General features: G+C 42.4%; 1 protein-coding gene across 3 annotated transcripts; it reads right to left on the bottom strand.

Moving 5' to 3' along the window:
* Nucleotides 1–4,111: 4,111 nt before the first annotated feature.
* Nucleotides 4,112–25,859, bottom strand: rpap1 (RNA polymerase II associated protein 1). 3 transcript variants are annotated; one of them, XM_083792181.1, is made up of 27 exons: nt 25,806–25,859; nt 24,424–24,632; nt 23,772–23,920; nt 21,849–21,941; nt 21,362–21,539; nt 21,118–21,264; nt 20,799–20,990; nt 18,330–18,445; nt 17,852–17,950; nt 17,513–17,614; nt 17,259–17,426; nt 16,951–17,130; nt 16,616–16,750; nt 16,214–16,384; nt 14,884–15,041; nt 13,772–13,942; nt 13,224–13,419; nt 12,445–12,554; nt 12,138–12,330; nt 11,438–11,584; nt 10,172–10,314; nt 9,078–9,513; nt 8,225–8,343; nt 7,843–8,074; nt 7,027–7,203; nt 5,855–5,911; nt 4,112–5,302 (listed from the first exon to the last, which is right to left on the bottom strand). In XM_083792181.1, the coding sequence occupies exons 2-27, from the start codon at nt 24,626–24,628 to the stop codon at nt 5,153–5,155; spliced, it is 4,224 nt and encodes a 1,407-aa protein (XP_083648307.1). In that variant the 5' UTR covers nt 24,629–24,632; nt 25,806–25,859; the 3' UTR covers nt 4,112–5,152. The 3 variants fall into 3 exon arrangements, with proteins under 3 accessions (XP_083648307.1, XP_083648309.1, XP_083648308.1); XM_083792183.1 differs by having other exon boundaries at nt 16,951–17,127; XM_083792182.1 differs by having other exon boundaries at nt 24,424–24,701; nt 25,806–25,839.
* Between the last annotated feature and the right edge of the window lie 747 nt (nt 25,860–26,606).

Genomic DNA, 26,606 nt, shown 5'->3' with positions numbered 1-26,606 from the left:
AAACCCTATATATGTTGACCGGGGTCCCCCAAGGCTCCATTCTAAGTCTGCTAGTATTTCCCTCAATACACCAAATCTCTTCACCAAAAATAGTCGATCTACTAGCTTGCAACGTGTAGCAACACTGCGCATTGTGAGCTTGTTGATTGACATAACACATAACCTAACCATCAGATGGTAGCTATTATCAGGAACTCAAAGATTCCCATGAATCTATTCAAACTTTACATAGTTTTGTTAGGCCAAATTGTTCAATAAAAGAAACGTGTTAACCATAATTATGGGTAATTCACTGAAATGTACGAGGCCCCATAAATCTGCTGTGTCAGTGCAGATTAGAAATCAATGACAGGAACCTAAACTTTCTGGAAACCTTAGGGTAAAATAACTATCTCTCGTGAATAATTGATCATTTACAAACGTTTAGTTCATTTGTTATTAAATAGTTGTTGAATGTTTGTTAATAGATGGTTAATGATTTAAATTATGCCTCATAAATAGATAGCTAATGAACAAGAATATTAAACTACCATATACTAATAATTGATTAACAACTTCCATCCATCCATCTTCAACCGCTTATCCGTAGTCGGGTCGCAGGGGCAACAGCTCCACCAGAGTGTTACAGAAAGTAATCGATAGAATAATGGCAGGGGAAAAAATATTTGGTTGTACCCTAGTGTGGCTAGTGCTTCGATGACATAATTGCAATGTCCCATGTTGATTCTCGGCTGAGGACCTGTGCTGCATGTCTTCACACAGTAAAATGCTCCTAAATTAGGATTTTATAGTGCAGTTTTATAGTGCAGTTCAAGTCTCAACAAAGATGAGGAAAAAGGTTTGTGCTCTTGTTGAACAGTCCAAATAAAATAGGTGTTCCTGTCCGGTGCGTAAGCCAAACATAACACAAGAAGGACAAAGGGAAAGCTTGCACACCAACATCAAAAAAGGGAACAAAGGTTTGTTCAGATCCATCATGTGAAAAAAATAAATCAAAGGCGCTAACAAAAGGTGTAGTGAACGGAAACGTTTCAGGTAAAAGAAAAGCATCCTCAGCCAGCCATCAAATCTTTGTGGAGATTCCCTTTTTATGTTAGTGTATGAGCTTTCCTTTTGCTCTTTTTCATGTCTAAAGGCACGTTCACAAGACATCTCTCATTAGCACGTTACAACACAAAATCATGAATGGAAGATAACTGAATTTATGACAATAAATTGCTCAACAACGCACGCACGCCATTCATTATTGGTTGGATCACAAATCTCTGAGCCGGACTACATGAAGCATTGACTCATCATTTCACACATAAGAGATCACCGCTAGCATCCGATATTCCCAGCAAACTGAAAAATGACATAATTTCTTCATCCCCCTGCTGATTATTCTCGGCCTGTGCTTCACGCCAAGGGACACTGTCAGCTGTCGAGACGACACAAACCGCCAACAGGTTTCCAACACAAATATTCATAAATCATTGCAAGGATATGAATCAATCAGTGATGAAAATACTGCCTTTGGAATAAACAAACTTCTGTGGCAGCAACTGTAACTCCAGACAATAAGAACACATGTTAGCCCTCCCTGGATCTGTGTTGTGTTACATATTGTTTGTCTGCAGTGTCGAAGCTGTCAAGGCTTGAAAGGAGACAAGAGAGGCCAAATGATTCACTGACAGACCCCATGTTTCCCAATGTTTGTTTGTCTCAGTCTCAGAAGGGTTGACTTTCAACTTATATTACCTTTTTGGAGGGGGTGGGGGTGGTTAATGGGGGTGGTTAATAAATAACTCAGAATTAAAGCTGCAATCCGGAGTCTATTTTATTGAACAACGCTATGGGGGTGTATTTTAAATAATACAATATAACTAGTGTCAGTCTAGGACACTTTCTGGTTGTACTACCGTAGTACTGTGAAATGTGAATGCAGGGTAGGGTAAACCTACAGATTGTAGCTTTAATGGTGCCAGGTTAGCTGTTAACAGACGAACGGACTCACACACACACGGACAGAGTGCAAAACATACTCTCTCCCCATGCCTTCGGCCTGGTGGAGACAAAAAGGCTCTGCCCCGAGGTTATGTTTCTTTTGTAATGAGAGATTTCTCATTTTCGTTCTTTTATCAGACGGTTATTTGGGCCTGTGTGTTGCACATGCCTTGCTTTTACAAGGAAGCAATTCTGCATATTTCCCCTTGAATTAGATCAAATAGAGTCCAGATGTAGCCTGAACCCTGTGACCACTATTAGTACCCACAGGAGCAACCATTGTCTTTCACCAGCTAATTAGGTACCATAGGAGCAAACAAGAGACTACATCAACCATTTAAATAGTTGACTTTTCACTCAAAGGAGCCCTGTTTCATGCGTCTACAGACTAGAGCGGGCTATGCAAAGGAAGCAAGTAAACATACAGGGCATCATCAGTTAAGACTCAAGAGACCACCATTATGTGAAAACAGTGCCTCATACTGACAAATTGACAAGAAACAGAAATCCACATGGAGCTGTAGTGTTGCGTGATGGACTGCAACGCAAATAGATGGAATATTGGGTATACGTTTCAGTTAAATGCTAGACAAGGCCATTGTCTACAGTACTTAAGTTATAAGTGTTTCCATATATATTTGGTGGGTTTGATGGCTCTTGTCTTGACCATTAAGACCAGGAAAGCATCTGTCATTTTAGATTTGAGCTAAAAAGCATTATTTTCTTAGGCTATTCAAAAATAGCTGATATACAATTCATATGTAGATCTGCTATTTTGGAAAAATCTTTTTTGCAAATCATTGAATATATTCTTTTAAATGGAACATTTTTGACTCAAATCTTTGCCCCTGGGCTGTCCCTGGAACAAAATATTTTGAGATGGGGGTTGGTGGCCAAATACATAATTTTAAGGGTCCCTTGACATGAAAATCATTTGAGCAACATACGTTTTTCAGAAAACGGTTAGGATTTAGAAGACGTGTACTGTAGTGTAGTATCAGCCTCAGGTTTTAATGGGTTAACACATTACTGTAACAATTTACCTTGTTCATATTGCAGTCAGCGAGCTGTGGCTTCTAGAGCTGGTTCTGTGTGTACCTCATGGTTAAGATGACATCGGCGCAGTGTAGACACCTATTGTATGGTATGGATCAAATGTGTAATCAAGTCAGTACTGTGCAGTGTAGGGCTTTAAGCAACTAGTCGACTAGTAAATCCACTAGTCGACCTTGTTGGTACTATTTGACTAGTTGATAAGAATAAATGCCCCCCGATTTTGTAGGCCTCAAGATCAGGTAGATTAAATGTACAAATATTTATTTCCAAAAAATAAAATGTTTTTCTCCAGGTAGTAAAAATTACTAGAAGTGAATGCCCTAGTGCAGTGGACTACACTGGTTCGAGACCTCACATTTTAAAGTTGGTAACAAATTCAATTATTTTTTCTTCAAAATAATTGCATTTTTTTTTAAAGAAAGAAATTCATGAATTAGAGGGGGGCAAAATACTTTTTAAGAAGTACTGAAAATAACCAAGACACAAGTTCTGTGATGTGTGGGAACCACTGCTTTAGAAGCACACCAACAGAATTGCTTGAAAGAGTCATTGGTTTATACTTCATTATAAATGTTCATAAAATATGGGCAATTGTGAGCTTGCAACTTCTGTTTCTCTTGGGTTTTATCAAACACATTCAACAAAAAAGGTAAAAGGTCTAAGAAGACATTTAAGATGTATTGGATGCAAGGTACTGTAGTCAGTGTACCATTCATTTTGGGGTTTTATTTGTAAGTAAGAAATACATTCAACTAAATTCTGTCTACAATATCTATCATATGTTTGGACTAATAGTTTCACCAAGTGAGGCATTTAATTTCACCAGTTTGCAAAACATTGAATTCAGTTTGAAACTACTGTACTGTATGTATAGCAATAATGCATACCGTTTTCATAACAAATGCTCCCTTTTCTATATTTACTCGTGTGTGTGTGTGTGTGTGTGTGTGTGTGTGTGTGTGTGTGTGTGTGTGTGTGTGTGTGCATGCATGCATGTGAGAATCAGTAAAGACATAAAAAACTACTGAGATTAGTGATAGTTACAAAAGAAGGTTTTATTTGAAGTAACAATTATGACATTTACAGGCACTTGTCAAATATGTAATTTGCTCCTTCAACATTCATTCTAGATTTGTCCCACAACCACACTTACTACTCAATCACAAGAAAAAAACATGAAATTCCTTAGAATTATAAACAATGTCTTTCCAGACCCTAAGCAACCATGTCTTGCTATCAGTTTCCAAATAACTTGTTTATTAACTACTTAGAGAGTACTAGTTGGGTGGTACTAGTTACATCAAAACAACAGATATATTCTGTTAAGTTGTCAAACACAAGAAAGTATGGCATTCAGTATTTTGTCATTATGTGGCTAAATGATTTGAATTACTTAAATACTGTTTGACATGGGTCTGTCAGAGATACTGTATCTCTGCAAAAGCAAAGATACTGTACTGATAAGTACTGTAGGCTACTTGTCAGTCCAGGGAAAGCCATGAAGAACTACTACACTACTGCTACGGGAGTGTTTGAACTGATGGGCAGTATTTGCCTCCTTCCCACGTTCATCTCTTAACATCCTCAATTCTTATAACTTAATTCTGCTCCTAATCCTATGATTTCTCGCAGTTCAGCCAGTGAACCATAACCACTCATGCCCTGTATACAGTACTTCATTGTATGAAGAATAGCTTAAATAGCCGATCTACAAGCTCACAATGGGTCACAACACACTGTGAGCTTGTAGACATACAGGGAGGGGTCCACCTGTAATAACACGCCTAAAAGGGGACGGCAGGTTGAAAGCACGCTGGAAAGACAGAGCCGGTTGAGTGTCTAAACGGAAGTACTGACATTTGACGGAAATTACGTTTTGGCTTTACAAGTTTGTTTACATTCTCCGTGCATGAAAAGGGTGTTGTGATTGGTCAAAAAAGACAAGTACGTATGGTGGAAGTCCCGCCTGAAAAAAGGCTGGTAACGACGCTAGGTTGAAAGTGGTTAAGTGCTTTTTATTTAGCTACCTTCTGGTTTTCTGTTCTGTGTCTTTATCGCTCACTCCCGGCTTCCATCCTCTCCTTTTCTCTCAGTCTTTGGCCCTCCTCCGTCACTCTCCCTTGCCGTCGCCAGCATCCTGCGTTCCCACGATGCTCTCCAGGCGCTTTGCCCTGATTGGAGGAAGCTGCTCGTAGGTGTCAAAGCCCAGTTCCACATGCTGCCGTGGCAGACGGAACAGCAATAGATGGCTCTTCAACACCTGAGCATGACGAAAGTGGAGGGGGAAAAAAGATGATTAACCCATTTTAACCTGAGGACGATTCTACGAATGTCTTTTTCTGAAAAAAATAATCTATGTCAGTGGTTTTCAATCAGTCATGACCCCCAAAATTTTATGTAATTGGCCGGCGACCCCCATCTGAAAATATGTAGTTCCAGGAACTACAAAGATTTGAGTTAAAAACATTTGCTCTGAAAGAATATATTCAAAGATTTGCGCCACATTTTCACGATTTTTCCAAAATAGCAGATCTACAAGCTCGTAGCGCGGCACTGAGTGCCCGCCCGAAATAGGTTAAGATGAGGGAGTGGGTGGTGTCATGCATGATTTAGGCAAAAACTATACATTCAAACTTTCATTCAAATGATATATATATTTTTTTAAAGGCCATATATGGATTAATAACAGGGATATAGATAGCAGTCTTCAAATGACTGCAAGGAGACAGTACTGCAGAAAGGACAGATCGATAGCAAGAAGACATGATGTAAGCCACTGTGAACTGTGAAGGGGCAAGGAGGAGGCGAGTACCTCATCAGTCAGGTAGTAGATCTTTCTCAGCATACTGCGACGAGCTGCTTCTACCTCCTAGAGTGAAAGAAAGACGTCTACTCAGACTTGTTCATGTTATACTTAACTGCTATCTCTTTATTGTTTTATTTGTGAACATGGGACAATTTTGAGAAAGTCCCAAAAGTGTGTTGCAGTCTGACAATGAGCACCAGACTGACTGACTCAGAGAAAAGTCAGAAAAAGAGGTTGTTGCATGCACCGATCTCTGTTTCACTTGATAGTTCTGTACAGCAGGGCTATTCAACTGGCAGCCCCTGAACCAAATGCGGCCCGCGGAGCACCCCCTAGTGGCCCTTGGAATAATTAAAAAAAAAAAAAGAAAAAAGAGAAAGTTACAGGTATGTGTGCGATATATTATAAAGTGCTAGATTATAATGACAGTAATCCTAAATTATATTCTATCATATTCAAGGGCTTTTGGAGAGAGATTAGACAGAATCCTGCTGTGTGTGTGTGTGTGTGTGTGTGTGTGTGTTTTCAGCTAGTGCTCGTTGATGCTCGTTCTGTCAAATAGGTCTATTCTAAGGTATAGCATATACTTGTATAGACATATATCAGTCTATATATCATATCCTACATAAATCTTTGTGTTTGAACACAAAATGCATTTTGCTGTCATCATTCTACAGTTGTGGCCCCCGACCTAATCTAGTCGAATACCCCTGCTGTACAGTATGTATGAATATAAGCCCATGTCGTTGTGAATCTGGATTCTCCAGTCCACAAACCCTTCTCTTATTTGATGTCAGTGGAGCACTTTCAGAATTGCTTTGCTTTTGGCCTCTGTCATGGTTTAATCAAAACAGTAAACACATAAACAGGCAGCACAGGACACAGGACAGGATAGGATATAAAACCACAACAGACCACCTTCAGAAGAACCATGTCTCTCTTGTTTCTAGCTGTGGGGGAGACGGAACTGGCCAAGACAACACAAATTAAGTGATTTCCTCTTCTGTTTAAGGATAGATTCTAAGGTCTTCCCGTACAGATACAGGTTTGTGCAAGAATCACGTTATTGCAAAGTGCATGCCATTCCCTCTTCTCTACCTTGTAGAGACCTCTCAGTCTCCACTGCACTGTGTTCAATATAGCTGAGCTTTTTAAAAAGAATACATATTATAGTATACCTGTGCTGCAGCGTCTTGTGAGAAGATGAACGCGTTGAGGTGAGACAGAGCGACCACATACAGGACAGGGCACCAGCAACGCCTCAGAACCCCCGTCACCATGGAGCGGAAGTAGAGGCGGAGGAGAGGAAGGGAGTCTTCAGGTGGAGAGGTGAACTGCTCTATGGGCATGGGCAGCTGGAAGGGATGAGGACACGCACAATAAAGAAGTGGAAAAAGATTAGAGCTGCAACCCATTTAGGCCTGAAAATGTTTTTTGTTTTTTTTCTGAAAAACCTCATGTTTCTATATCAATGGTTCTCAATATTTCATGTCAAGGACCCCCACAAATATATGAAATTAGCCCTGAAAGAATATATATTCAAAGCTTTGCACCACATGTTCATGATTTTTAAAAAATAGCAGACCTACAAGTTCATAGTGTGCCACTCGGTGGCGTGCTGAGCTTGTAGATCTGCTATTTTTCAATAGCTAAATTATAACATGTTTAAAACACCAAAAAGGGTTCCCGCCCAGAATGGGTTAAGACCACATCATACGGTGTTGCACAACAATAAAAGAATAAAATGAATATGATTAACTGCTGCACCTCTAAAACAGATTGAATGAGTCTAAGAGATTCAATGTTATGTAGAAGAACTAAGCATTGTCTACTTGCTAAATCTAAAGTCCATTATCAACGTACACAAACCTAATTAACAAAAACACAGCAAATACAGTTCAAATTGTCTAATGCTTCCATCAAGAACTGAGAGATCATCATCGGCAATATCATAACCAAACAGTAATTAGCACCACCACCACCTTCATCTTTACCTGGTCCAGAGTGACCCCCAGTGATCTGAGAATGCCCACGTGTTCTCCGAACACGGCCAGCCTCATGGTGGCGCTGTACCTCCTCTGTAGTGGCAACAGGACCCAGCAGCCAAACAGCCGATCACCAAAGGAAACGGCCTCGTACTGGACCAACAGGGCCGAATACAGGTCCTGGAAGGAGGCCAAGCCGGGGGGAGGCACGTCGAGGTCCAGAGAGTCCAGTCTGGAAGGTCTGTGTTGTGGAACACATCAGATTAACGATGGCATGAATTTTATACATCTGCCTCTCCTCCTACTTGGATGCATGTTGTCCTTCTAAGGATATGTTGAGAGAATACCCAGAGGGAGTTACAGGATCTGGTATCTATGAAGTATATTATACCTAGTGAGCAGTCGGAGTAGAGCCCAGGCTAGTCTCTGGACAGGCCTCTCCAGGAACAGGTCGCTGGAACACAGGAAGATGCAGGACAGACGGGCAAGCTTGGCAACTGGAGGGACCACCTAGAACACAATGGAATAAATGGGTTTTAGGGGTTGATAATTGGTTATAAATACATAAACTACTAAATTACCAGTCTAAAATTAAGGATACACACAGAAAACTGCCAGAATCTAGCACATTTCAATCTATATGGCAATAACCCCATACGATTTTTTTTTGAGAGAATATAAAAGCCATTTGAAATGCTAAATACAGTAAGTAACATTATGTCCTTATCCCTGTCCGTGTTGTTGTGTGTGCATTAAGTGCTCAGCTCATCTTAAAAACGACAGGATCATTCAGTGCCAAACATTTCGTGCATGCTGCCAGTAGGCCAAGGAAGACAGTCCTTGATTATTTTCCCAATCCATCAATGTCAACTATGTTATTTCATATTTTTGTGAAGACATTACCGAAGACCTACCTACAATAGGAAGGAGAGGACTGTAACATCCCCATTCATAGGGAAGTACTTATATCGACTACAAATACAGGTCGGTGTATGCGGGTGGTGACGTCAATGACTAACTAGTTTAGAGTTCCAAGCTCAGCATTTCTTTTTTCCAATAGCAGAAAATCTCAGACAGTGGCACACAAATAGCAACTAACACAATGCACAGACACACATAGTGAAAATGTAAGTTAAATGTAAGTTAAAAGTACGGAAAGTACTACGGAAAGGGATCAAGGGCGACTGGTGGCTCAAAAGGATATTTTATCCCTAATGAATGGCATCAGGTCCTCCTCCACTTACCTGGAGTGCATCCTCCCTCCAAACGTCCAGCAGCAACAGCCACTGGAGACAGTGGATCACAGCCTGCAGCGCCCCATGTGGCAGCTCCTCCACCTGCATGGCACCATCAGACACCCCCATTCGCTCATACAGGCTGACAAGGGGCAGGAAAGGCCAGTCCGACGGCAGTGAGGGACCGCAGAGATCAGGGAGGAGCTGGGACTTGACCCAGGGGTTCTGGCCCAGATGGGTGTCTCGGGACACCATCACAGTGGGCTCCAGGTAGGCCAGGTGAGTGAGGTAGCAGCCCCTGATGGAGGGCAGCTGGACGCAGGCTTCCCTTAGGAGAGGGCCGAGCGTCTGGAGAGAGGGAGAGGTGTTGGTGGAGCACGGTGCGTCTTCGTGAAGCTTTAACTCTGCCAGCTCTATGGCTTCAGGTCCACCACTCCGGCCCTCTCTGGAAAGGAGACATTGACCATATTCACATGGTGGTCATTTATTAATGTTGTCATTCAGTCCGAGATCCATTTGTCTCCACTCAGGTCTTTCACTAAGGTCTTTGGCTGAGGGTTAAGGGGCCAATATATTTCTATAGTCACACTTTGAAATATCTACTTTGTATAATTTATGTATATTTTGATGCCAATATTTTACACAAGCACATTTTGTGTTTTTTTAGGGGTTTCTACATTGCAGAAAGTTAAAAAAAATTACTTTTTCCACCGCTGGGGTACAGGCCAACATTTTAATAGACTCTTGCTTGGCGGCAAACGCCTCCAACTGCATACGTGCGAGACAGAAACTCACAATAGAACAGAGACAGAACAGAGACAGAGACAGAGACAGACAGAGACAGAACAGAGACAGAGACAGGACAGAGACAGAACAGAGACAGAGACAGGGACAGGGACAGGGACAGGGACAGGGACAGGGACAGGGACAGGGACAGGGACAGACAGAGACAGAGACAGAACAGAGACAGACAGAACAGAGACAGAGACAGAGACAGAGACAGGGACAGAGACAGAGAGAGACAGAGACAGAGACAGAACAGAGACAGAGACAGAGACAGAGACAGAACAGAGACAGAGACAGAGACAGAGACAGAGACTCACGATATGAAGTCCTTGCTGAAAATGACAGCGGAGAGGAGTTCATGGGCCAGGTATTCACTGCCTGGCAATAACCATGGAAGCAGGACAAGTGCCACCTGGTGGTAGAGAGGGGAATGTCTGGCCACTTCTGGTTCACTAGGAACCTGGGGAAAAAGAGATGATAATAATACAACTTTATTTGTATAGCACCTTTCATGACATTAAATGCAGAGAAATAAAGAAAAAAACTAAAAAACTAAATTAAAGTAATAGCAAAAAAGGCAGTTAAGGCAATACATTAAGAACATGAATAACAACACAGAGAATAAGAAATCAACTAAAAGCAAGTGTGAAGAAATAAGTCTTGAATTGAAAAAGGTCTTGAATACAGAGGCTACCTAAAGAAATAAAAAATAAGATATAATACAGAGTATGCAGCAAAGAGGGGGAACCGTATAATTTGATCATTTTAACCACTTAATTAACTTGTCTTGTTGAGCCGTGTAGATGGGATGGTACTAAGATTAGACCCGCCAACAGACCGACATGCGGAAACAATGGTGGAACTACCGCTGGAACTGCGCTGCTCCCGTGCTTATGTTTAGGTTAGGATTAGAGCTAGGTTGTCGATGTCGGACTAATGACTGGTGTGTCGTCGTCGTCCCCCCCTCCCCCCCAGAATAGGATTATTTTTTTATACAAGAACATTTTGAAAATTCCAGACTTTTACTTGTAACAGAGTATTTCTGTGTGCGGTATTGAAAGTTTAACTTTTAGAGTATTACATTTTTCCACCACTGGTTACAAGGACTGCTTGGGGCATACATATATAATACATATACAATACCAGTCTGTGTGCTAAGGGGAGCAGCGGGTGGTGTTCATACATACCAGTCTGTGTGCTAAGGGGAGCAGCGGGTGGTGTTCATACATACCAGTCTGTGTGCTAAGGGGAGCAGCGGGTGGTGTTCATACATACCAGTCTGTGTGCTAAGGGGAGCAGCGGGTGGTGTTCATACATACCAGTCTGTGTGCTAAGGGGAGCAGCGGGTGGTGTTCATACATACCAGTCTGTGTGCTAAGGGGAGCAGCGGGTGGTGTTCATACATACCAGTCTGTGTGCTAAGGGGAGCAGCGGGTGGTGTTCATACATACCAGTCTGTGTGCTAAGGGGAGCAGCGGGTGGTGTTCATACATACCAGTCTGTGTGCTAAGGGGAGCAGCGGGTGGTGTTCATACATACCAGTCTGTGTGCTAAGGGGAGCAGCGGGTGGTGTTCATACATACCAGTCTGTGTGCCAGGCGGAGCAGCAAGTACAGGAGGTGGTGTTCGTGACGAAGGACCCAGGCGCTGGTGTGAGAAACAGTGGGCATGGCCTGACAACAGCTACGAAGGTAGCCAATCACAGGTTCCGATAGGATGAGGCCACTGAACTAGATGGTGAGAGGAAAAACAGGCAGAGGAGGGTAGGGGGGGTTATTAAATTATTAGTTCATTTTGGTCATTCAAGTCATTTTGTACTCACCACCACAAGATGGTAGGATATTTCCCATAATCCCATTAAATGTGTTTAATAGTAACCTCGCGTCACCAGGCTTTCCACCTCGGAGGAAAGCCTAGTCTGTGTTCCAAAATCACCCGTGTGATCCGGTCTAGGCATGGTTTAGAACGGAAATAAAAAATAAAACTCTGGTTCCGGCGTTGCTTTGTTTTGGTCCCCGCTGTTTGAGAACAAACTATTCCAAAGTACTTGAAGAAACTTGTCGGATTCATACACCACATAAAGGCCTTTATTAGGTAGGCCCTAAAATGACGATGTCCTCGATCACACTACTGGTTGTAGTCATCCGTTATTTCCACTCCCGACTGGATCAGAAACCCGAAAATGGTATGCCTCCCAAGCTAGTTTATTATTACCCCCTCACATGATAAAAGATTATAATCTCAACAATGGGAAGAGAACTTTAATTCCTCAAAAGCACATACTTTGTGGGGGAGACCCTTGTGGATTCCTGAGAGTGTGTCCACCAGGAGGCCCAGTGCTGTGAGCAGAGGGAAGGGAGATGAAGGGACAGCCAGCCACAGACGTTGCCTCTGTGGACAAGCTAGACCAGGCAGGCTGGGGATGATCTCTGGACCAGGACGACTGGACTGAAGGTTACACACTACGGAGCAAGGCCTGGCAGAAAAAATAAAATAAAGTGTAATAAAAAAGTGAATTTAGCATGGGTTCCTCACTCAATTTGGAGATTCATGATAGGTAATATAAATAATGTTTTTTTGTCACGCTTACGTGAGGTTCTTTATGAGGCTTTCCACAGCGGTGTGGGACAACAATGGGAGAAGAACCTCTGTTGTGAGCTGCTCCAGTTCTTGAAGAGTCTCTACTGGCTTGAAACAGTTCTGCATGGAAATCACAAGGCTTAGTTAGTTTACACACACACACTGCATGATATTACTACAATCATCATCAGGAGCATTAAGGGGTTCAATGTCTTGATAAAAGGACACAACAGGGATCGAACCGGGAACCTTCCCATTCCCAAGCGGCTGCTCTACCTCCTAAGCCACTGCAGGGTGTGATTGTTTAAGGTGGCATTCACCCCTCCACACCAGCATGCTATAATGCAAAACGAATCCTGCTGCGTATTGTCGGAAAGTGCGCTTCGTTTGGCAGGTGTGAAGGCTCATTCGAATTTTGGTGCGGATCGAACAACACATTCTAGTTTGCCAAAGAACGGGGGTTTCGCTTCGCTTCCAAGTGCACCAGACTTCGATTCAGGTGTGAATACAATCCGCCTTAAATAAAGGAAATGAAGCAAACAATGTGGCGGATGAATGAGAAGGCATATTTTACACATCGCAAAGATGTCCCGTTACTGTGCTACCGTGCTGTCACTGATGTCACTGTGTGGGGACTTTCTTCATCTCGATAAACTTGTAAACGTCGGTGGTCGGATTCACTTTGCGCTGCTGTGCCTGCCCTACACCATGTGTCCAAAAGAACAGTACGTGCACGCGTGCACACACACACACACACACACACACAGTCATTATTGACCTGTCCAGTACCTGTCTAGAGAGCTGGTAGTAATACGCCGCTGCAAAGGCCAGATACGCTGGTATCAGAACCAGGCTGCTCTCTCTGTGAACTGGCTCATCAAGGCCCTTCACACAGCCCTTCAGTTGTCCCAACAAGGAGGGCTGCAGCCCGCTCACATGACCCCATGACACTGGAGGGGGTGGGGGGGCCTCCGAACCCTGGCAACTGTGGTGAAGCAAAGAAGAAAGTTGAGGTTGCGATTTAAACGAGTGATTCAACTGTTCATTCAAAAGGCATATTTCTATGCACTTATGTGGGATAGATGACTTATGTGGGTGTTTCCCAAATATTGGGTCAGGAAGGACCCATATGTGGGTTGCGGTCTTGCAGACCACTTTTCATGGGTCGCGAGTAAATACCCCTTTATTTTTTTGATTCGTACATTTTGTTATTTATTATTTCAAAATAAGCAAATAAAATGAATCCATTCATTACAGGGAAAAATACACGTGTTGCGTGTTGATTTCTCTTTTGGGTCTGGAGCTAAAGGGTTTGGGAACCACTGATCCATCCTCACCTGACCATGCAAGCCTGCAGCTCCTGATGGCAGCCCGCGGTGTGCGTGACCTGTGTGAGCAGAGAGAGCAGGGCCTGGATCCTCTGGAGCTGGAGGGGCAGCAGAGAGTCTGATGGGAGCCACGTTCGGTGGACAGACTGCATCACCTTGACCAAGACAGGATACATGTCTCTGTGGAGACAGAGGAGGAATGGAAACACAACACTGAAAGGCACAATCTAAAAATCTAACCAAGAATGGTGCCGTTTTGGCGGTGTGTTTTGCGATACAGCTGGTGAGGTGGTAATAGTTGAAAAGGCCTTAGCTTACCATGCATATTTATGGCTACTTTCACCATCATGGTTGCTTGTAAACCATACAGTCATAATTATTATAATAGTTTATCACTAAAGACATCTTATTTTCTAAATCTTTGCTAGTGTTCCTAACTTCTTAAATTGGGAGCACCATTGCTACAATACCAATCATTTCAAACCCTGTTTAAATGATAAAAAGATGCATTTATTGCAAATATATAATAAATAATGCAAATAACCAAAATGTAAATAACGCTTATTACCATAATGTAAATACCCCATATTATCATAATTCAAACCACTGTTTGAGGCAGAAGCTTAACCCATTCAGGTCTGACGTCGAAATTTAAAAAGAAAAGTTTTCAAAATCAATTTTCTGAAAGATTTGAGGCACATTTTAACGATTTTTCAAAAATAGCAGACCTACAAGTTCATAGCACGCCACTCGGTGCTCTTTGCTTTACCTGAAAGAAAATATAACTTGCCATCATATTTTATTATTATCATCATCTAGGCAAAGTTATTGCATCAAATTGTTCAACTTGGTGTGGATGTGTCAAACCCTGATCCTACTTCTTCTTTAAAATAAAATCTGGAAGGGCTATAAGGTCAACTTTTCATGCGTCATCAATGGTGAAGGGGAATGATTGAAATAATAGGAAGCAAACTACTTGTTTATTATATAATATTTCATCACGGCAGTGTGCGACTCATCATACCGCACCAATCTGCACTGAGCGATGCTGCTAGCATTTTCTGTATGCCTAATCCACGACGTGTCTGTGTCTTTGTGTGTCTACTACGTAGCAAACTTACATGTATATATTACAGGCCTGTCCATAGCTGGCTGCTACAGTCCACAGTCTGTAAGCCTCTGTGGTGATCCTGAGTGCCTCGGACTGATCCAACAGTAGCTCCCTGGGCTCTGGGGTCAGGAGACGGCACAGTCGCTCCCTTACGCCCAGAGAGTTCAGCTAGGGAGAAACAGCAACGAGAGACGCTGTGGGTGGCTGATGCTTTACCACTTTATGTGCAGGCATTGGCAACATCAGTAAATGGAGTATATAATAAATTGGGGATCTTCTGCACACAAGGTAGCTCAAATAATCCTATTCCTTTGACTGGTTTTCATTAGTGCCAGGCCTCTATGGGCCATGCAGGGCTGTGAGAGGCTGGGCACAACAGAGTATTTCACCCAGCCCGTTTGTCTTTCAATTACAATCATGATGAACGTGGCTGTGCTTGCTGCTGTAGTAACTCAATGCCGTAGTCAGCTGTTGTTATGCTAGCCAGGTAAAGGCTATGTTATTCCTTGTCAAATGACCGTCAAACCATGTCAGACTCGAACAACGTGGTCTTGCAATAGTCCTGACGTCACTTTCGGAAAAGGGCGTCAGTCCCCAGTTTCATGTATTTTTTATTTGCATTGAAATCACCTTAGGGGGATTTTAGATCTCTTCATATAAGAACTGAGTGACCACCAGCTGAGCTTATGTCAAAGAGGAATCTCAGGAACGCAATGTGTTCATAGCTGGGCGTGACGTATATTAGCAGCGACATTGCCTTCATATGTAGTTTCAAGGCTTTTGCGGCCACATTAATTCCATTTTCTCCAGAAACTGGCTGTATCAAATATTAATGAACATCATTAACGACACACAGCCACTCCCCTGACAGCAAGGCTGGGGTGGTCGGTTTATTTTTCAAACATAGTTCTTATATGAAGCGATCTAAAATCCCCCGATGGGGATTATAATGCAACTAAAAAAAGACATGAACCTGTGTACTGGCGCCCTCTACTGAAAGTGACGTCAGACTTCGGTGCTCTATGAAGTCTTTAATGTTTGTGGCTCCTCCCTTTTGTCAATAAAATAACCAGCTGTTTATTACTACAGGAGGTCCTCATCATTAGATCAAACATACAGTGTTTCATTGGTTGAATGTTTGTTGCATCTATTTAATTGTGTTCGATTTTTCCTGCTTTTTTAGTGAATTTGTTGTACAGCACTTACACTAGCATATAAGTGCTATATAAATAAAGTTATTATTATTATTATTATTATTATTGTTATTGGGCTATTCTCAGAAATACAGACAGTTAAAAAAAGAAAAGCTGAGAGGCTGGCAATGCCAGATTTATACTTACAAGCCTGGCACATGCATGTCTCCCGGCAGTTGCCAACACTCTTAGCAACTTCATGGCACTAGCCAATGGGAGTCCGTAAACAGATTGGGGGAGGGGCAAAGATGGCATGGTCCAGGAAGTGGGTAAGAACTCTGACATCACGACCTCCATCAGGCGAGGACAGTCTAGCACCTGGAAGGGATAAGTATGGATTTATTGAATAAGAATAAACAAGGAACGGGGTTAACTAGGACCAAGAGTGGACAATAAAGTTCTTGAATGTGATTCCAAGGTAGATATTGAGAACATACGAGTTCTGAAAAGAAAAACGCAGATACTGCAGGTGAGGTGTAGGGAGACTCATATACAGTGTATACTGCAAGAGGTCAAACGGGAATAGAAACAGTGTTTTAATGTTCTTACCTGAGTGGCAGCGGAGGCAGAGTGTCTAGCAACACGGATTAGAGCGTCCAGAATGTCCTGGACCACCCGGGGAGACGGACGGACCACCTCGAGGATGTAACGCAGTCTGGGGAGCAGTTTCATCCTCAGCAGACCCTGAAACAGAAACAGATAGTGTGTTCTTTCAAATTATATGACAATATATGGCAGCTATTTCATGTCGGGCATGTCTATGTGGGCCTATAAGCACAGACGGACAACCTCAACTTTAAATTGAACATCACATCATGGTCAGATATACAATGCATAGTTCTACCATCATCCCCATTTAACATCACTTGAAATCCTGGGAGTACCGTTATGGCATCCTGGCTGGCCACGTCATGATCCGTCTTCCTCTCCTCCTTCTCTTTGGCAGTCAGTTTCAGGGACTCCTCCAGTCCTTCGTCCTCCCCGTCGTCCTCTTCCTGAGTGGAGGGCAGCAAGGGGAAGGAGGCCAGGCCACGGAACCAGGAGAAGGTGCTGTCCAGACACTCCTAGACGTGGCACATGGGTTTGAGAAATCACACCTAAAAGAGCTCCGACATGGTTCATTATGTTGACATGTTGTTGTTGTAATGCTAAAACGTTTTTTCTAGCTTTACAACTCTGTAGATATTCATACCTCGTCCTCTGTAGACACTAGGAGTGCTTTGAGTGCGTGCACTGACGCAGACATTACGCCTTCAACGTTGTCATCCAATGCGAAACGGAGGAGGAAGAGTAGACCAGCGTCTAGGAGTGTAGATGTCACGCTTCCCCTCAAAAGGGACACGTATTCACCAGCGCGTGCCTGTATGAGAAACGCAACATGGTGGCATTAAAAAGCCTGTCGCTTGTGCATGTAACTTATATGCACTGTGTGAATAGTAGGGGTACCTTCGTGAGAATGTTGGCCAGAGTGTTGAGAGCCAGACTCCTCTGCTGGATCACCTGACTCCGAGACAACAGGAAGAGTTCCTGGAGTGAGTAACCTGCCAGCTGTGGAAAGATCCTCAATGTCAATATCAGTGAAATATATATATTTTTAAATATACAGTATATATTATGCATGCATATGCATTCCTTTCCTGTGGATGCAGATGGTCCTACTGTGCCGACAAGCACTCCATTTCTTAAAAGCTGAGGCCGATACCGATACTTCACATTCGGTACCCAAGTAAAAGAGCACCTGTTGGCTCTCTGTTTATTTCTACTCTGTGCTACAGTAATACTGACCTCAGGCTCCTCCCCATGGTGGTGTAGTCCCAGGTGAGTTGGAAGGTCTTCGGTAGGTGGGATCAAGGTGCCAGCAAAGTCAAAACGAGCCTGCATGGCCTATCAGAAGAGTCCCGCAGAATGTTACTGGTCGAAGCAAACATCGTATTCACCTTGTAGGTGGACAGCGAAATACAACACATCCAGCTTTTGAAAATACAGCAAAGAATGGGGGGATATATTTGTTTCCAGTCTGGCTTATTTAACACAATGTTAATCTCTCAAGAACAGAACAGAGTGTGCTGTTTTTCCCTTTTTTTGCCGATGGGTTCCCAGACTGACACAATGTAAACCCCCTTAGTTCTCAGATGAGAATTGAGCATATATATTCTCCCATGAAATAAAAATGTGAGAAAGTCCTTGCACGTCTCAGTTACACTTTACAGAATTCTTTAATCTCACCAATTATATTTTCACGTGCACACACCCCCCTCCCTACCTTCTTGGTTCCTTTCTTCCTGGGAGCAGGCAGATCTCTTGTCCACTCTAGTTTCTCTGGTTCCAGCTTGTTCATGTGGACCCACTCCCTCAGTGGCTTCACTGGCAGCTCATCGGCTGTTAGTTCACAACAACAAAAAGACACGCTGAGAAAACACAATACTGCATAACTGCATTTTCTGTATAGGCCGCAAATAGTAGTTTAGAAAATAGTTCAACTAGCCGTAGTAGCCGATCAACATATTGTGAGCTTGTAGATTAGCTATTTAAACTATTAAAAAAAAAAAATCAAAATAGAAACAAATGGCAAAGAAGTTTAGGGATAAGGAGTAAGGCAGTGCATAAGATTGGGCCCTATGAATACAGCGCCTGGGTAGAGATTGATAGAGCGCCTGGGTAGAGGTTGGTGCTCCATATACGATTCACTCTTGCTAATACAGCTGAATTCTAAAGTGGCATATCTACGGTACCTAAAATTCACAGTTGAGTAGACCCTGAAGTTTTTTCTGAGGCAAAGGAATGAAAACACAGAGTGGAAAACAGCTAGGTTTAACAGTTCATACGCCAGCTACCGGCAGCACCTGCACCTGCAAATACAGCCAAATCGCTCCTCACAATGTTGGGTAATGTGGCATTTTGTTCACCATTAAGAGTAATGTTAATCTGTTAATTCAGTGTTGATCAAACGCTATCACCAAATGCATCATCATCTTCCTTAATAAATAAGGCTATGGTTTATGTGAAATTATCAAGGATTATCAACTACCTGTCAGTGGGGAGTGTTGGCTGGGAGGAGGAGTAGGACTAAGGCCCTATACGTCCTATCTGGGGGGGGGGGTACTACCTGTCAGTGGGGAGTGTTGGCTGATGAATGAATATCAACATCCTAATACATCCTAATACTGGGGGGGTCAAATTATGACAGGCAATTCCTGCTGTCAAAATATGACCCCCCCAGTCAAAAAACACTTTGTTTGAAATAGACACTCATGCTTTTCCCCACTGACTACCTGTCATTGGGGAGTGTTGGCTGGGAGGAGGAGTAGGACTATGCATGTATGACATTGAGCCCTGCAGTTGGAATCCTGTCTATATGTCGCATATGGGAGAATTTCACTGGTGGTGCATTCTTTGTGCGGTCTGCAGTAATACTGTAATTCCATTACACAGAGTGGCCAGTGCTGGCTTTGGAAGGGCTTCCTGCTAATCAGACAGAGTGGAATCAATGATCAGCTTTGGCTGTGGATTCTAGTACTGTAGGTATGCAGCAAAACGGCTCGCTCCTCTGCAATATAACCCGTTAGCTGGACAATTAGGGGAGGAGACGATCATTTCAAACGTTTGCCTCGATTACAATTAATGAACGATTATTTTATCAAAAATAATGACAATAGAGCTTGTAGATTGTAGATTTCACTATTTTCGCACGCCACCATTTTACAACAAAGTACTGTATAATACAGACTAATCAATATAGTAGATTGTGTCGATCATTGATATATATACAACATTAAGAATTATTATCACTAAAAACCCTGCTTCTCCATTAATCAATTGACATAAGAAAGATTAAGTCGGTTAGAGGTCCTACATTTCAGTTTTGATATATTTTTGGTTAATTGCACAAGGAGAAGGAAGGCAAATGACATGTTGGAGGGACAGCAGCACAATGGATGGTGGGGGAATGCTGGAGAAGATGGCTGCCAGCTACCCAGCGTTCTTTGGGTTTTCTTGACAGTGCCAGCAGCAGCAGCCAGGCCCACTCTTATTTATAACAATGCCCAGAGTTCGCTGGGTTGGCAACATTTATTCTGCTTCAGAAAGCCAGCACAACCACTTGGCTTCGGTTCAACACACTGAATGTACTGTAGATATACTGATCTATTGATTTTGTTTTTATGGGGTTTTTTTTTTTTACTGGAAGTAGATCTAATAATCTGACCTGTTTTTGACAATTTCATCACTAATAGCAGAACAGAGTTGAATAATTTCCAGCTTAACCATTTAAGCCATAAGGCCAAATCATAAAGAAGCCTGGTATAGCGCCACCACAAGGCCCATTTGAAAGGTTTCAAGCTGATCGGTCCAGTGGTTTGTGAGATTAGCACCACAGCAGACAGACAGACAGACACGGGGGTCCAGGAGATTAGCAACACAAGCAAGTTGGTCTATCTGTATTCTGTCCAGTAAGTTCTCAGCCGCAGGCCTCAGTCAGACTGGAGACGTGACAGACCCCACCACCAGTCTGTCGGGGCTGTCTGTTTATTTTAGGTTTAGTAATGCTGAGTAAGGCTTACGTGCCAAAACGCTGCACATTTACACTGCTGCTGCGGATCTTAAAGACTCCTAAACTTCTTGCGAATATTTTCTTCCTTAAGAATTCTTTCCTTAGAACAATAAGACCGTTGGTTTACAGATACATTTTAGTATAATTTAGACACTGTACCTTCCAGACAGAAATTCCTCCTACCTGTGATAGGAAGTGGTGGTGTCACTTCTTCTTCCTCTTTCTCCATCTCTACTTCCAAGGGTTCCTGCTGTAGGCTGGTGGTCCCGCAGTAGTCAGACTCCTTGGTATCACCTTGGGGATGTTTGAGGGGAGAGGTAGGGAGCGGGGTGCCTTGGGCTTTGCGAGATCTGACAAACTCCACCAGTCTAGGATCTAGAAAGCAAAATGGATTCAATGATGATTCATACCCAGTTGGGGCTGCCAGGCCAAACGTGAGTGCGGTGAGCAGTACTACTCTAGTTCAGGAACCAATAATACAATCATTGTTGTGAACGCCTACCAAGCTGAGCCAATACGTTCTTCTGTTCCTCTAATATGTCTGCCTGGGACATTGCCTGGAGCCTGGCCTGGTTCTCATGGTGGATCCTCGTGCTCTCAGCAGAGTTGTTGGGCCCCTGGAGTCCTAGTCCTGACACCAACCTGGGGCCTAGTGGGAGAAGTATAGTGAGGACGCCACAGAGCCAATAATAACATCAATCACAGACATTACATATATCTCTGCATAACCCAAAGCCAGTACTAACCATCACATGTATCTATATCCATGCTACTTTCAGGAGGGAGATTTGGGCACATGGGTGCAGGTATTTTTGGACAGCCATCTTCAGGTGTACATCGTAAAGCCTTGCCCTCCTTGATTCGCTGAGCTGAGATCTGACGAGCAAAGATGCTCTTCTTCCCACCACCAGAAGATACCGGCACCTGGTGAGTTGGAAGAACAATTACCAATGAGATATGAGATATGAGTGCATGTCCACTCCAGACATACATATAGATAACCCCTATTTTCTTTTTACACACAGATTTTAATCCTGGACAGCTCAAATATTATAACGCTGTTGTTCAAATAGACCTAAATCTCACTTAAGCATTAGAATATGTGTTACGTGTGAATCAACACTGGCATTTTATTACAACAAAACCACAGCATATAGGAAAGAACACGTTTGCTAATCTCATGTGGAGAAATAAAGGCTTGATGAATGAATGTCCATGTGATCCTAGTCCTACCTGGTTGTCCGTCTCGGAGCGGTGCAGTACTTTGGGGAAAGCGAGTCCTGTGAATGTTGGTAGAGAGACTGGAATAGAACTGGTGTCTCTCTCCTGGAACACAAAGCAAATGTTTCAGAGAACATTATCGTTGTATTGTAAGCTAATTTAACTAATGTAAATCCAAGCCAAGGAGAAAAAAGGCAAGGAAATGGGTCTGTTTCGTGATCACTAGAGTAGAGAAATGCAAAAATATACAAAATAGATGTGAAATCATAGCCTGTCTCTAATGCTTTTCAGTGTTTACATGATTGCACATCTTATCCCGACTTTAGGGAATTTCACTTTCAAATAAAATATATATATTAAAACTCCTTCAGCACCACCTGGTGGTCACCAGTTTAGGCTCTGAGTGCCAATTCTCCCATTATAAAGAAAGAGGACGTTTTTTTTTTAAATGTTAAAAAAAAAAATGTAAAAAAAAGAAACCCATTGCAAAGACGTCGGGATTACGGGATTACGTCCCTGGCAATTAAACAGTTAAAGGAAAATACCCATTTCTATTTTAATTTTTGATGATTGAGGAAGAACATGTCTCCATAGAGACACACGGGGACTACAAATTCCACGCCCCCAAATGAGACAGCTGCCCCACTTCTGGTCCGTTTCAACGGTGTACTGCAGCCGCCAATGCAATCCCTATGAGAGGCATCATAAAATACCCTTTCACTGGTCCATTACTGAGGCTGTGGCGATTATTTTTGTGTTCTAATAAAGTTTCCCATATGTTTGATTTGTCCTTTTCAATGTCACATACATGCCATCTGAATATACAACCCACAATGTACTATAATATAGTGCACTGTAAATCTCAAGTTAAAGGGGTCGCACGGTATATACTGTACGTCACGGTCGCATCCCTTGAGGTTTTCAATACCCAGATATATTTGTTGTGTTTCGTTTTATATGTATTTGTGGAAAATTATCTAAACAGCATCTTGCAAGAATAATTATTAATGCTCATTTGGAGAATTCACTAGGTAGTTGAAAATGTCAGGATATATATATATATATATATATATATATATATATATATATATATATCAATTTAGCTGGGTTATTTTCCCAACTATTCAGCCAAGTTAATTTATAGCCTACAAGAAGTTGACAACGGTAAAACACACCGTCGGAGTTCCGCGGTAGGTAGAGCATGACATACAATACATGTTCAAAATATAGACATGATTGAACAAAGTCAGTCGGGATCGGGATTTATTATTGAGAATTGCACTCTTCAAAGTCGGCGCTCGTAGCTTCGTAAAGGCAGAGGGGAGACAGAGAACCTGTCACTTTTAAGGGACATCACGTCCCTTAAAAGTGACAGGTTCTCTGTCTCCCCTCTGCTCTGTTAACATTATAGGTAACTCATTCAAGTGGTAAATTAAATACATACATCCTCTATTGAGAAAACAATATATGTTGACAAAGATACTTCATACATTTGGAAACTCAATATTCAACTCAATATATGCTATAAATAATAAATGCTGTCTCCAGTTAATTTCGGATTATTTTAAAAGTAAGCCAACTACAGTTGAATTTCAATGGACTTCTATGGGCTGGCCTGCAGTACACCGTTTTAACGGACCAGAAGTCTCATTTGGGGGGGTGAAGTTTGTAGTCCTCTACTCTATAGACAGCATGTTTGACATTCAACTCAAACAAATTACAGTTAAATGAACACTCAGGATTTTACAGTGCACTGGCGACAGTCACCTCACTGCCAATGTTTGGCAAAGACTGCCTGTTATTGTTGAAACAAATAAACCCCCAGTGTTACCCCACAGTGCTCCCAAACCCCATGTTTGGGTCTCTGACCCATTTTTTATGGGTCACGAGTAAATAAAAGCATTTGGGAATCCCCGTTTTATGGTGATCACTTACTACGATCTTGGAGAGAACCGTAGTGATGTGTCTGTCATGTCTGTCTAAAGGCTCTTCTGTATCCTCATCCTCAAAACGCACTTTGTTGGCTTTGAAGCGGGACTTCTTTGGAGGGGCTGGTGTCAGAGCAGGGAGTTGGTCTGGGAGGTCTACGGCAAATAAAAGGGATGCAGATGAAGATAATTGTGTTGACAGTAAAAATAAAAATAAAACTGTTATTTTACAGTCGAGCTTGACTGAAATTCCTCATTTTATGTTGAGGTTAAGAAAGTACGGAGCATGATGAGAGCAGACATTTCTCTGAAATTCTTGTACATTTTTTTTACATTTTTGAAAACTGAACTAGCAAACTACTGATTTAGAAGGCATTTGTAGAATCGGCCTCAGGTCTTAAAACCCATTTTGGGCGGGAACCCCTTTTGGTGTTAGCATTATGTTATGCTTTAGCTATTGAAAGATAGCAGATCTACAAGCTCATAGCGCCGAGTGGCGCGCTACGAGCTTGTAGGTCTGGTCTGCTATTTTTGAAAAATCGAAGAACGACTGACATAGAAACATAGCTTTTTCAGAAAACTGTCAGGATGTAGAAGACATTTTTAGAATATGATCTCAGGTGAAAATGGGTTAATTGGTAAGAACTAGGAAAATGTACCTGCGATGGACACAACATCTCTCTGACTTCCTCCATCCTCTGCTGCGTGGCCTCCTCCTCCTCCTTCTTCTGCCCCAGCCTCTCCTCTCCTCTTGTCTGGCCGACGGACCACATGAACCCCTGACGGAGTGCCGGATCGTAGAAATTCCGCTTGCTCTCGTAGGAGGTCTAACTCACAATCATTTGGTTTGGGTCTCCGCAACATCCCTCTGGGGGACAGATGAGAGGTGGGGATACTGATGAATGATCAAAAACACTTCTGTAAGAAGGCCATATTACTGTAGGTCTTGGTCAAGTCACCTTACATAAGGCGACAATCATCTCAGTCTTTTTTTTTAAATAGTTTACTGAATATTTCACAATAATATAACAGTGTTGCCAGTTTCATACAATACACATACAGGTAAGTGTATGCAGCAGGACAGCTGTGGATACTACAGAATAAAACAATACAAATATAATCATTGTTATTATGTGAACTACTATTTTACAACGTTATGCAATTTGTTCTGTTAGCACCCTCCCTCACCCATCACCCTCTACTTGTCTGAATTGAACAATAGCATGTACAGGGGAGGATGCTAGAGTAGATTGCAATTTGTTTTAATTACCAAACAAACACATAGTAGCCTACGATTGATGTACCAATCGGATGGGTCTGTTAGCACTTAGCACCAACCTAGCCCTGGTCCAGTGCGCTGTACCAGGGCTAGCACCAACCATCCCTCACCACCCACCCTCTGTGAGCTGTCTGTCTGTATTGAACAATAGCTAATGAACATTCTTCAGATAGCAAAAGGCAATAACAGCTTATTTAACAATGTCTTATAGTCATTTATACTGTCTTATGTGGTCGGGAAATATTAAGGCGAGCTGGCCGTCTTTTCCCTTTACCAACTCGAAGTAGACAACTCACCCCGCCATGTCAGAAAGTGAAGTGAGTTGTCCAGTATTCAATTCAAGCAGTTCATAGCAGTGTCACTGACTGTCAAGCAGTACTCGTTTGTTTGTTTAAAAAGCGAGCTAAACCTGTCACTCAGATTATTCAATTCAAGCAGTAGATATTGTAGAATGTGGAGTGTATGCAAACTCCCAGTCTCCTCTCCACAATGTTTTCACTCATGCTAGTTAATTCAGCTAATGTTAACGTTAGCTAACTTGACGTTTGGCGTTCAAAAGAACTTTACTGACAATTGCTTAATTATTATTTTGACGTTAATCAGCGTTGGATTGTACAAATTGATTTTCAAATTAGCTTAACAAAGCGAGCAAGCAAACTGAGTTTTTGCCGACAAGATTTACAAACAAGATTTAAAAAATAACATTAACAACAGTATCTAGTTTGTTAATTCCACATAGGAAATAAGGAAGATATGTTTCACCTTTGCTAATGTGTTTGCGTCTTCTGACTTCGCAGTGAATTCACACAACGTGCGCCTATTCGAAAACAAACAGGGGGAAGGATTTCTGTGCAACACTGTACTTAACACAGTGGACTTTACCTTCAAAATAAAAGCTTTAGAAAGGGAAGGCTTTCTGTGAAACACCTTCAAATTTTCTTTCAAATTAAAGCTCCAAACTGCAAGCGCATTATCGGGTACTACAACTATGGTACTACACTACTACTACCAAGCATGTCAACATGCCCCCATAAAGCTAGGTCAGGTGGTGCATTGGCGTATATCTATTCTACGTCCGAGCATAGACTGCGCTGCCTGCACATTTGAGAAGATAATAATTATTTCAAGGTAAGACAGAGGTATGTGTCCGTCTTTTATATATCAATTTAAACATTCACCATACCATAGCTCATCATTGATTTATTTTGTAGCAGGCTATGCAGCCCAAAATGGCAAAATATATTAGTCATTATGTCGATGGTATAGTTTCAGTTTGGTAGCCAACACATGTGTTCGTTTGAAACGTTCAGGACCGTGGACAGCGTCGTCCATCACCACCACCACCACCACCATCATCAGCATCCTCATCATCATCATGGTGAATATCTGCTGCCTCCTCTGCGGTGAAATCCCTGCACGACCCCGCCCCCCTCCGCCCAGCAGCCAGTCGAGACCACCGCGGGATCCCCCCCGAGCCGTGCAGCACCAGCAGCCTGGCAGCGGCCCAGTCGGTCAGTGGAATTGGATGATGACTAATAGTCCAGGCATTCTAGCTCATTTTGG

This window comes from Protomyctophum parallelum, assembly GCF_964188405.1.
Source record: "Protomyctophum parallelum genome assembly, chromosome: 20".
Taxonomy (NCBI): Eukaryota; Metazoa; Chordata; class Actinopteri; order Myctophiformes; family Myctophidae; genus Protomyctophum; species Protomyctophum parallelum.
Note: the sequence above shows the minus strand (reverse complement) of the source record. Positions and strands in the feature narration are given on the sequence as shown.